Raw genomic sequence first — 13,057 nt, 5'->3', positions numbered from 1 at the left:
ATTGTTCTGGTACTACATGTATGTAAACATAGCCTTTGCTTTTTATGATGAAATCTTATAGCTGCTGTATTGAACAATAAGTATCAACCTAGCAATCTAAGATATTTAAATTTAATGCCAATTCACTAACACAGGTACAGTGTAGGTGATACTTCAAAGCATTAAAAATAATGTTTAGAGTGGTTGAATTTATGCCAGTAAGCTGCCAGAGCATATCAAAGTGTTGAAGGTCACCATGCTAGACTGTAATACACGAGGGGCCCATCTCTCGAAGGTCCCAAAAAGTTTTTGCACCCAGAAAGCCATACCAAAATCTGAAATCTTACGCTTACAAAGCTGTTTTATTCGCATATCCTCAATATGAACAGAGGTTTCCTTCACACAAGAAGTTTCAGGCATATACAGCTCTTAGTTTTTAGACACAGCTCAATTAAAGATGGCTTTGTGGGCCCGAAAAGTTTCCAGGACCTTCAAGAAATGGGCCTTGGGCCCCTTATAGAGTCATAAGTACTGTAGACTTCTCAGTGGCTGATTTTTTCCTGATCAAGCATCAATGCCAAGGAGTATGCATGTATTGACCACTCTCAATTTTACTTCATCCTACAAGTAACATAAAACATTTCGTTAAATAAGATAAGTTATGTCTGAGTATGAATCAGCAAATTCTGTGTATGATATCATTCAGCGAATTTTACACTGGAGTTTTTTTTTTTTTTCTTATCATTCCAATTTATACTGTGACCTTTGAAATTGGACTGTAGCCGGTCATGTTGACCGGCCAAAGTAATTTTAGCTCGGTCACGTCTCGTTTCTGACCGGTCAAGATATTTACGTGAAAATCAAGTACATGTAATGTAAGCCAAAATAAACCCACAAATATAGTTTGTTTGTTCCAGTCACTGCTAGACCGTTTAAAAACTGGCTTCATATTTTTGTGAACGGATTTAACCCCAGCCACTCGAATGGCATTCCTATCCATCTTGAACGCATCACAAACAGCAAGCGAATGGTCTTTAGCTGTTCGAACAGATACATGTATGCATTGGTGTATGTTTTCGTTAGAAGTCATAATAAAAAAAGAGATTGAAACTCTCAGATTTACAGTTGGGGATTTGATTGTTTATTCAAGAATGAACAACGTGACTGTCTCAACATGACATGACTGGTCAACATGACCGGCGAGTGAAGTTTTTGACCAGTCAAGTCACCATTCTGGCCACACATTGCCTGTTGACCGGCCATTATTTTGAGCCCTGAATATTCATCCATCAAACAGATCTTACATCTTCTTTGCATCTCTGATTGGAAGGCACTGAATGTCAGAGGATGTAGAAGAACTAAACTCAAAATCTGTGGCAGTAAATATTCAATGTTCACTATCTTCTACAACTAGCTAGCCAAGTTGTACGCTAGTTGGCGAGAGACAGTTACAGCCTTATGCGCCTCATGGCGTGAAGAGAAATAAGTAACTATCTTCTACATTGTAATATTCATGCACAATAAATCAAACTCCTATCAAACAATGTTTAAATAATAAGTCAAATTATTTGCAGGCACAATTTGATTGTTTCTTACGCGCACTTATGCTCTATTGGTGGACAAAGGTACAGATGATGTCATAAACGTTTGTTTTTGTTTCTGTGTTACGTATTACGAAGCAGATAATAGTATAGGGGGAAGTCGACAAATAACGTTTTGAATCTAGAGAGCGTTTTTTCGGGTTTTAAGTCCCCCAACAACCACCCCCGCTTAAAACCCGAAAAGAAGCTCTCTAGAACAAAACATTATTTGTCGACTTCCCCCTATACTACTGATAGAGGTGTTCCGCAAATTAGACGGAAGCGACATCTGTTATACGGTTAGAACGCCGGTAATGCTTCGAGGAACAAACAAGTGTCAACTTTCCGAGGCCATTCAAAACCTCCCTCCAGAGCTTCGTGAGATAATTTACAAGGAGTATGTCGCAATAAAAATGAGAGAAAGAAAGGTAATGGGCTGGGATGAGGTGCATGACGAGATTGAAGAGGCGCCCTTCTGTGAAAAACGATCAAGAATTGTAAAGGCCATGTTTTGCCGTAAATGCGACTCCTGTCTCCTAAAAAGACTCTGTTACGAGTGTTATAAAAATGGAGTAAAACACTATCTCGGCTACCCCATATATGACGAGAACGCCTACGCCGAAATCTTTAAGAAATTTTACTGAGCGGCGACGATATTAACCTTCGTTCGAATTAACATTTAAAAATTCACGGCCTCGTTTGCATATTATTATAAAAACATGATTGTCAGTGTTCACATGATTGCTTTTCTTGTGAATGAATATTTCACGCCTGAGTGGCAGAGACACATGCGCGATATTACACGCGAAGTTGTTGATTGCTTTCATGACGCGCTTCCGGTTGTTTAAGAGCAGCTTCGTCTAAATATCAACTAGACTTGGAAATAGCGAAAAAATCGAATTTCTTCAAACTCGCCCAGAATGAAGCCCTACGGGTACTAGTTACAAAAATATTGTTTTAAGCTCGATAAATCAAAAATTTTTTTTTTTCCGCAATTTTTTCGTTTCGATGCCCCAAATCGGCCAAAATCCATCGAAAATGAGCGGCATATTCAGAGGCTCGTAAACTCAAAAGTAAAAATCTTCATTACAATCTGATTACACGTCGTATTTGTACTTCCTTTCTTGTCTATTTAGAGCTAAATAGATCGTGATTTGATTGGAACAAAAATATTTGATGAATTTTCTAAATTAACGACCCAAGACAGCTTTACAAGAGGTCTACATTTAGCCTATTTTCAAATGCTAAAAAGGCGTTCTGGTACACGGCTTTTCCCAAAACGCCTAGTTTGGTCTGAAAGAGCATTGTTTCTTCTTCAAATTAGTGAAATAAAATTTTTGGGTAAATAAAATCGCGAGCGCTGAGATAGCGAACTAAATGCAGCACTTCTTCCTGAAAACGTGACCTTTGACCCAAGTGTAACGAAACCGATTACTGCAAGAAAACCCGGAAGAAAAGCAAACGCTTCGTTATTTTGAAACAATTTCTAGGGATATCTCTCCGAAACCATGATTGCAAGAAACTATTTCCAGATATGAAATCTTACAGGGTGAAGGAAGGAGCTAAAGGGTGCATTTTGACACAATAACTTTGTTTGCTGAGAATTGAATTGAAGTCAATTCCAGTGAAATTTACAAACTTGAAGTATGTTAGCCGATACTTACCTGAATATTTATATTTATAGAAGAGTCGTCTTCTTGGATTAACCTTCAAAAGAAGCTGGACCCAGATTTGGAAACCTCTAAAAGAAGAAATGTTTAATGTTCCGTGACCTGCCCGCTGCTATAAATTCCATGCAGATGCCAACTGCATGTTTGTCGTAAAACCAACTGAACTCCACTGACAGTTTCCATGTGCAACCCCAAAATAAACAATCCCCAAAAATGTAAAGTGAAATTGGCTGTCTTCATGAACAGTTAGAAGCTAGAGTCAAGTTCCATTACCTTAAAAAAGTGCTTGATTTTATTTGTGTGCGTCGACTTTGTTCACTACTCTCACGTTCGAATACCGCGAATCGGTCACGTCAAAACAGTGCAGACCGTGCAGACTGCAGACACTTGTTTGGGCTTTTCATTGTGACTCCTTTTTTTGGGTCTAGTTACAAAATAGTGTTAAATATATCTGAAAGTTTGTCATTTATGCAAAGGCTGCACAAGCGCAATATTTGACTCTTGATTCAAAAGACAAACGCGTACGAGACTTTGTATGGGAAACTTACTCAGTCTGCACGGTCTGCAGTGTTTTGGCCTGACCGATACTACACAGTATTCGAAAGTGACAGTAACTACTGAGTGAACAAAGTAAAATCAAGCACTTTTAAAACGTAATGGAACTTGACTCTAGCTTCTAATTGTTCTTGAAGACAGCCAATTTCACTTTACATTTTTGGGGATTGTCTATTTTGGGGTTGCACGTGGAAACTGTCAGTGGAGTTCAGTTGGTTTTACGACAAACATGCGGTTGGCATCTGCATAGAATTTATAGCAGCGGGCAGGTCACGGAACATTAAACGTTTCTTCTTTTAGAGGTTTCCAGATCTGGGTCCAGCTTCTTTTGAAGGTTAATCCAAGAAGACGACTCTTCTATAAATATAAATATTCAGGTAAGTATCGGCTAACATACTTCAAGTTTGCAAATTTCACTGGAATTGACTTCAATTCAATTCTCAGCAAACAAAGTTATTGTGTCAAAATGCACCCTTTAGCTCCTTCCTTCACCCTGTAAGATTTCATATCTGGAAATAGTTTCTTGCAATCATGGTTTCGGAGAGATATCCCTGGAAATTGTTTCAAAATAACGAAGCGTTTGCTTTTCTTCCGGGTTTTCTTGCAGTAATCGGTTTCGTTACACTTGGGTCAAAGGTCACGTTTTCAGGAAGAAGTGCTGCATTTAGTTCGCTATCTCAGCGCTCGCGATTTTATTTACCCAAAAATTTTATTTCACTAATTTGAAGAAGAAACAATGCTCTTTCAGACCAAACTAGGCGTTTTGGGAAAAGCCGTGTACCAGAACGCCTTTTTAGCATTTGAAAATAGGCTAAATGTAGACCTCTTGTAAAGCTGTCTTGGGTCGTTAATTTAGAAAATTCATCAAATATTTTTGTTCCAATCAAATCACGATCTATTTAGCTCTAAATAGACAAGAAAGGAAGTACAAATACGACGTGTAATCAGATTGTAATGAAGATTTTTACTTTTGAGTTTACGAGCCTCTGAATATGCCGCTCATTTTCGATGGATTTTGGCCGATTTGGGGCATCGAAACGAAAAAATTGCGGAAAAAAAAAAATTTTTGATTTATCGAGCTTAAAACAATATTTTTGTAACTAGTACCCGTAGGGCTTCATTCTGGGCGAGTTTGAAGAAATTCGATTTTTTCGCTATTTCCAAGTCTAGTTGATAGTTAGACGAAGCTGCTCTTAAGGCCTTCAGACTACAGCTTCCCGTTGCGAATTCCTGATGGCTTCAGTTAAAGCCGGTTGCATTCCTCTTGGCTTCAGTTGAAGCCATCAGGAATTTTCAAAGCCATCAGGAATGTTGAAGCCGAGAGGAATTTTACAGTCAGATTTCTATTTTTTGTCCACAGTTTGTTAGAATACGGCATTTCTTCTCTGCCTGGTCAATAAAAATAACACTTTTCACCTTTTTTCGAGGAAAAATTATGCACGAAACGCGGTTGAACAAAGAGATTTCACTAGAGCGATTAAAAGAAACAGCTGATCAAGGGATTTTCCCTATTTCGCATCGCGCGCAATATCACGAACATTTTTTTTTGCCACTCAGGTGTGAAATATTCGTGGGCGAGAAACGCAATCAATTGGAAGCTGACGAGCATGTTTTGACAACATGCAAATAAAACCGTCTGTTTCTAAAAGTCAGTTCGAAGCGGGGGTGTCTGTTATTTTTTTTTATCAGTTCAGCTTCAAGTCTGCCGCGGATGTCTTTCTCCAGTTTCTGAACATCAACATCAGTAAGCTTTCTCTTTGACGGTTGGCGAAGCATCTTTGCTCGGACATGTTCCTTCAGAGAGTTGTACTGCTGAAACTCGGAAAGGATGGTGTCAAACTCGTGGGAAGACACTTCGTTGTTATTCAAAGCTTTGGAGAGCAATCTGTTGATCGTATCCCGCTTGGCAACGGCGAGCGTGGTAATCTCCTGATGTTTTTTTATTTTCGAATCGAGTTTTTTGCTGGCGATTATCAGCCCCGAAGAAACAAGAGCGAAGCACCCCCCCAGCGCCGCCTAAAGGAACTGTTGCCGGCAGGCCAACCACAGACAGAGCGGAGCCAAAACTAGCGCTGGAAAATGCTGCCGAGAGAACACTGGAGCCGGCAGCACTCCAATTAACGAATTTTCTTGCCCGTTTGTATTTTTTAGCAACGAGGCGATAGTGGCCGACCTCATGGTCCAAAGTGTTGGAAATCTCGTTGATCTTTTGCAAGCGGAAATTTTCAGAAGGCGCTGCCAGTACTGGATAGAGAGGGTCGGCAGGAGGAGCGGAAGGCAACAGATTTGCAGAAGACATTGTATATAAGGAAATTTAATTTAACTCTGATTCAAAAAGAAGCGGGAAGCCCTTGAAATCAAAGAGTTTGCCATTTTCATCTTTGACGCTAATAGTTATGCTATTTATGAACTCGTCTGTAGAACAGTCTCGCAAAACCTGTTGCGGAGAACCGTGCTAGCTTACCTTTTCAAAAGGCTTCCCTTTCACATCAAACAGGGCTAAGACATCTGACCTTTTGCTACTGAACAGATTCCGTTCTGTGTCGATCAAATCACAATGAATGAAATATGTCGTTGGAGATGTAAGCCGTTTTACAAAGGTTATAGGCGACAACTTTCGCCCAATACCAAGCAAATTGGCTAAATCGTGATCAAGTTCAATCGGTTTTTTCCCCAAATTTCTGATTACAAGCTGGCCAACACGTTGATTTATTGCTGTTTGCAACTCTTTATATTTATATTTGTCGAACAGACCTTCTATTTCTTTTGCCATTCTTTCTAAACTATAATGCCCTGGCATTATTTTACTGATTGACAAAACTATATCTTTGTCTTTATCTCCCAAGGTGGCTGAACCTTCTTTTTTCAAAGTGTCCCAGCTGTTGAATAAACTACAAGATATGAGTTTCATGAAATGGACTTTCGGTATCGGGTCTTCAAAATAGATAGTCTCTCCGTTCTCTTGCGTGAGAATAGTGAGAACAACCATTTTATATTTAACAAACAAAATTGTGTCCAAATAAGATGGCGAATTTGTGGAAAGATCCTGAGTTTGTGAAAAAAGCTGATGCAGCGAAGGAAAAGGCGTGGACAAATTTTTTTAAACCACTTTCCAAAAGCGGACAAAAGCCGGTTCGTTTCACAAGAAAGCATCGACGAGAAAAATAACGCAACCGCAGAGGTGTTTTTCAAAGAAAGCGAAGGCTCGTTTCAAAGCGTCTTCGGTTCAGACAGGCGGTATTGGAGCACGGAAATGAAACAGGCGCTCGGTTTGGGAGACAGCGGAGGTTTTCCTTATCAATTGTCGCCACTTGGTTCAAAAGTTTCTTTGCCCATCCCTGCGGAACCTTTCGACGGAAAAGCGCCAAGCTTGAAGAAAATATTCAACGCCGAAATCAAAATCTACGTCACGCCTGACCAATATTTCACAACAAAATTCAGAGAAATATTTCAAAAAACCAAACTGAGGCACACTTCTGGAGCCGAATCAAAACACTGGTTAGGAGGGCCTGACATGAAATATTGGCCGCAACAGCTCAACTTCGCTGTTTTCTGCGCGACACAGGGGTGTGGAATTTCTCGCGAAATCTTTGACAACGGGATAAATCTGCCGCCGCAGATAAGAGCTTTTTACAAATTCCACGTGTATTTCACCGTCAGGCGCCTTTTGTACCAGCTAGGAGGTATTCAGAGCATGAGCGCTTTGCCCGGAGACCCGCCTTTCAACCAATTCAACAATCATTATGACGTTGCTTCATACAAAAGGCTATGCAACGAGTTCGGTATAGATCCGTCGAGTGATTTCCGTTACACGCACGGGGAAAACCACGGTCTGGGAAACATTTACTTGTACGCGTCAGGTGCGACTAAAACTGACTATAAATACCCGGGATGGAACAAATTCAGCGATGAAGGCGGGAAAGCTTTAAAAGGGGACTTGATTTATTACATCGAGCCTGGTGCCACTTCTGATACCCAATCGGACTGGTTCGCGCCAAACACAGCATCAGGTTTGACGCAGGCGGGCTTGGCGCGAATCAACCAGTCAATCGAGGCTTTCGTTTATTGCATCCTGGGCGCGTACGTCAACGTACGCAGCAGTATTCTCGGCTCTGGCGGCCGAGCGAGAGAAGCACAAAGCGAGTTTCTTGTTCTGATGGAAGATGCGATCAGAAGCCCGACCTGGGCGAGAGCGTGCAAAGGTACCAGCTCGCGGTGGATCAAGCGAAGGTCAGGCTCAATCTTGCTGTAGCCCCCATGGCCTGGCTTATTCCCGCGCAAATGATAATCAATACCGAAAGCACGATCGGTTACAACAACAAGCTGAAACAGGCGGTCTCCGGGATGAAACTTGGGGTAAACAACGAGGTAAACCCGGAGACAAAAAAAGCTGCGCTCAAACTAATGGCAGGCGGCCCGTCAAAGATTAACCCTCCCAACAGCCATCCGTCCAACCCGATACACAAAGTCGAAACAGCCGAATCAAGGAAATCAGCTTCGACCGAAACTCAACAAGCACAACCAATGGCGCAAAAAATAGAGCCCAAGGCTCCAGATAAAACACCGCAACATGAAATAAACAAAACAGCGGTAATTGTCGGTGTAGTAGGCTTATCGGCTTTGATGTTCATGGCTTGGCGGTAAAGTTAACGCCGCTTATTAAGATATTGTTCGAACAAAAAGGCCACCGCGGCAAGAATAAGCAGCCAGGTGTGCTCGGCCAGAAACCCGATGGCTTGGCCCGCAGCTTTGAATAGAAAGCTCACAATCGAGCCAATTAGCCCGGGCAGCAGAGAACCAAGTTTCACGCCAATATCTTTTACCTTATTTCCCAAAGCCTTACCAGTGGCTTTCAAAGTGTTTGTGAGGGCTCCGATGACAGTTCCGATTGTGACCCCGGCAGCAAGAAGAACAGCGGTCAATGTCACACCATTTTTTTTGAAGATCTCTTTGACCCTTTGCAAGAGAGGCCGCCCCCTTTCCCTTTCCGCAATCTGAGTTTGGAAACGCGCGAGCTCCTCGTTTCTTTCTGCCACTCTGCCTTCTGCGGCTTCTTTGTCGGAGGGCGAGGCATTCTCATCTTGGATGATCGCCTGGTCTTCCTCGTTTTGGCGCTGCGGCTCGCTTTCCTGCTCTTTCAGGTCGTACAACGGTTTTGTTTGGTTCAGCCTTTCTTCCATGGCGTTTGTTTCACTTTCTTTTGCTTCGAGTCTGGCCCTGAGTCTGTCAACCTTGGCTTGTTCTTTTTCTCTGTTTCTTGCTTGTTTTGTAAGCGAGTCAAATTCTTTTTTCTTGTTTTCAAGATCGGTTTGATAGTTCTTTTTCATTTGTTTCAGCCTACGCAGCTCTGCTTCACTTTCAAGATTCGAACCTTGATTATCCTGAATGTCATCAATCTGAGCATCAGTTTGCTCGATTTTACGTCTCAGAGCTTCCACTTCTTTCTTTTCTTCTTCTCTTTGCGAAGAGAGTGTTTCCGCCTTTTGTAGTTGGTTTTCAGCTTCTATCAGTCTTTGGCGTTGTTCTCTGATTGTATCTCGGTCTTCGGCTATAATTTCTTCAGCCCTCGGCCCAAGTTGATCTTTGAAGCTGTCTAAAAGACTTTTCATTAAGCCTGACTCATCATCTTTTAGAATCTTGTACTCACCCTTTCTAGACCCCACAGCAACAATTTTCCCTCATTTTTTCCAGTGCCTCTTCTAATTGTGATTTTTTCAAAGTTTGCTTTAGGGAATTTGCCTTTTATCGTATCTACAGCTTTTTTGAGTTTTTGCCGCAAATAACTTTCTTTTTGAATATCACTGATTGAAAGTGTTCTCTCAAGCAAAGGGGTTTCTTCCTGATAAGAAGTGTCGGGCAGGCCTGACCGCTCGTGCTGCATAGGACGCATTTCCATTTGTTCACCCACGTGGTAGGGGGCGCCAGGTTGGTAGGGAGTGGATGCCGCGCCTGGCTGAAAAGGTTGGGTTCTCTCAACCTCTTGTTCCTCATCATAGTCATCATCGTGGTCAAGCCGATTGTCAAGGTCCGGGTCTTTGTAACCAAATTCGCCACCGCCTTCTGCCATAGCAATATATTTCAAATCTGTTATTTTTAAATTAGAAAATAATCGCCGGTTTATTATACGAAATGTCAGTGCCAGAGAACCTTCGCCCAACGTACAACGAAAAGACATTACACGCCATGCAGGCCGAGCGCGCGGTCAAGCGAATCACCTTTATCCGCTCTGAAGCCAAACCCGGCGATACGCTGTATGTTTCCGTGCCCAAGCTGAACGAGAACGAGGTTCTGGTGCCGGGCTCGCTAGCGCTTCGCTTTGACATCGACATTTCTGGAGGGCACGCCAACAACTTCCTTGTTCAGAACGCCACGCTGGCGCTCGTTGACAGGCTGGTCGTGAAGTTTGCAGGCACTATCCTGCAAGACACGGTTGGATATGACATCTACAAAACTTTCGAAGACCTTTTCCTTTCGCAGGAAAAGCGAGACGGCATGATTCTCGAAGGGATTCAGAGCGAGGATCTATGCAAGATCCGCTCAGGCGCGGAAGACAAGAAAACCTCGGGCGTCGCCGCTGAAAACAAGCTGAACGAGGTATATGGAAGCAAGTACCGGATCAGGCTAGACCATCAGATTTTAACCAACCACGGTGTTTTCTACCCCCAGGCCCTTTACAACGACCTCACGTTCGATGTAAAACTTGCTGAAGCTATACATGTGGTAAAAGGCTCCGACACAACCCAGCTGAAATACGAGCTGACCAACATCCAGCTCGAGTACGAAATTATCCGCAGCAAAACTCTGGCAGACGAGGCACAGAGCGTTTACTCCAGCGGCAAAGAACTCACTTATGACCACGTGATGCATAACAAAGAGGTGTCTTTCAAAAAAGGCACTGACACGAGGATCAACATCAAAGTCAACGCCCAAAGAAGGTCACTAAAAGCCCTCCTCCTCCTGTTTGTAGAGCCGTATACTGCGGGCGACAGAGATTCAGAAAAATTCATCTTCCCGGATATGACGAAAGTCAGCGTCACGGTCAACGGTTCGCCCAACATGCTTTTCAACGACGGCATCGAAGGACATGTAGCAAGGTCATGTGGGCAGAGGCCCACCGCTTCTTTGTGAAAGAGAAAAATAAAACCGAGCACATGAATGTGACAAAGTTTCACACTGATGATAAGTTCGGGCTTGTGATTGACATGCGCTCCATGGCAGATCAGTCGATGCACGGCAGCAGCAAGCGCATTGTGAACAGTACAGACTGGGTCCAGCTGGAAATTGAGCGGAAAGCCGAAGGCTCAGGCGACGTGAAATGCCATGTATTCGTAATCTCCGACTCCCAGTTCAACATTATGGACAGACAGCTAGGATCTTTACAGTTTTAAATATTACATGGACCCAAGCGAGATACCCTTCAACGCTCTCATTGTGGGACCGACTAATTCAGGCAAATCAAGGTTTGTGGTGGACCAGATCTACGGCCCTTTCCGCTTCAAGTTCGACTACATCGTGCTCATCTGCCCGACATTCGCGCACAACAAGACCTACCACAGAATTGGTGAAAATGATCCAAGAATGCATGTGATAATGTGCGAGCAGCACGACGTGGAAAAATGGTTGAAGCTCGTAAGATGGCTTTTCGAGGGCACCAACACGCTCATAATACTCGATGACTGCGCAGCCTCCAAAGATGTGAAAGGGCGAACAGGCGAGCTGGCGAATCTCGCCTTTTCTGCTCGGCACATGGGCATCAGCGTTTGGGTGCTGACCCAGAAGATGACCGGCATAACAGCTTCCTTCCGGGAGAACGTGGCGGCGATAGTTCTCTTTTACACCCCCTCGGCCAAGACCACGAAAGCCATCTTCGATGATTACGCCGGCGAACTCTCCCCGGATGAGTACAAAGGTCTGGTTTCAAAGCTAAAAGAGCGAAAGTTCTCTTATCTCGTGTTCTCGCTTCGCCACCTCTACGGGGTAAAGTTATTTTGATTAAAAAAATGAAAGTTGAATATATAGCATTGAACAATGGCTGAAGAAGAGGCCGCGTTAGCAGAAGTTATGAACCTACTTCAAACCGAGCCCGAGCCACCGAGTGGGCCAGCAGGTGGCATAGTTCCAACCGCCCCCGGACCTGACATTCCTGCTCTTCGTGAGCAGCTGGCCGTGCTGGTCTCTACAGGAAAAGCCAAAGAGGCCATCGGAGTGCAGTTAACCCACGAGCAGGTGAAGCGCCTGAGCGACAAAAGGTCGAGAAATACACCAAACGCTACGAGACGTACGTGCGCTCAAATACAACAGAAAGTTTGATCGACAGCTTCATTTTTCTTGTATCCAAAGCGGTCGGAATGACCATTAAAATCAAAGACATCGATGCTTACCAAAAAGAACTCAGAAACGACTACATCATAAACAAAGAGCTCTCCAATCTGGCCGGCAACATTGCTTTGAAGTGCGGCCGGTTTCTTGCTGCGGCCAACGCGGCGCTGATCACAACAAAACATATTTATTTTAACTCGCATTTGGAGAGAAGGGACGAAGCAAAATTGGAAGAAATTCCTCAACAGCAATCCTCAACGCCCGCTGAGTGATTGCAGAACGACAGCAGAGTAATTTCTAAACATTATTTTATTTGCTCAGCATACGCATTTGTTTCAGAATGTCTACCGAACAATCCGAGAGCGCACCTCAGGACGAGACCCATACAGCACATACCGTCGATATCACGCAGCAAGCGACAACTCCAACTGCAACTACGCGCGTAAAAAATCCCAAGCGTGTGGCTGCTGGAAAAATGGTTGCTGAAAGAACGCGGCTGGCCCGGGAACAACAGAAAAAAGTAGCTGAGGTTATATCGCAAGCAACAAGGCGAAAGCCACCACAGCTGCCCCCGAGCCAGCCCCGACTACAGAAGGCGAAAGCCCAAAGTGCAGCGGAGAAAAAAATAGCAGCCTCAGCACCACCCAATGGCTTGCTGTTGGCAGCTTAGTCGTTTCACTGGTCGGGATTTATTACAAACGTGAAGAGTTCAAGGCCGCATTCGTCAAAAAAACGCCTGAGCCCGCACCTGCTCGAGCGACACAGCCAAACGGATTTAAAAAAATGATTTAAACTTTTCCGAGTGGAGTATATTCAACATGTTCAGAGTTGACTTTCCCCAGATTCTCGTCAATTCAGCCGCGATTTTTGGTATCTGGTTTCTATATTTTAACATCAGCAGCAAGGTTGCTGATACAACCTTTGTTCTTTTGAGCGCACCATTTATTGAGGAGG

At 43.4% G+C, this 13,057-nt stretch overlaps 1 protein-coding gene and 1 long non-coding RNA gene across 2 annotated transcripts in view; both read right to left on the bottom strand.

The window, feature by feature from the left end:
- Positions 1–360: 360 nt before the first annotated feature.
- LOC145478144 (uncharacterized) overlaps positions 361–13,057 on the bottom strand; it is a 37,223-nt gene continuing 24,526 nt past the window's right edge. Inside the window, exon 2 of the long non-coding RNA XR_014048194.1 lies at positions 361–600. This is a non-coding gene — a long non-coding RNA (uncharacterized LOC145478144). The remainder of the gene's footprint in view (positions 601–13,057) is intronic.
- On the bottom strand, positions 8,431–9,437 carry LOC145478092 (uncharacterized). The gene has a single exon (XM_081456001.1). The coding sequence runs from the start codon at positions 9,391–9,393 to the stop codon at positions 8,431–8,433; it is 963 nt and encodes a 320-aa protein (XP_081312127.1). The 5' UTR covers positions 9,394–9,437.

Source organism: Orbicella franksi, chromosome 2 (genome assembly GCF_964199315.1).
Source record: "Orbicella franksi chromosome 2, jaOrbFran1.1, whole genome shotgun sequence".
NCBI lineage: Eukaryota > Metazoa > Cnidaria > Anthozoa > Scleractinia > Merulinidae > Orbicella > Orbicella franksi.
This window is presented reverse-complemented; position numbering and strand designations above follow the sequence as displayed.

Coding starts and splice junctions, on each gene's coding strand:
- LOC145478092 (XM_081456001.1), bottom strand. CDS start 9,393: ATGAAAAGTCTTTTAGACAGCTTCAAAGATCAACTTGGGCCGAGGGCT.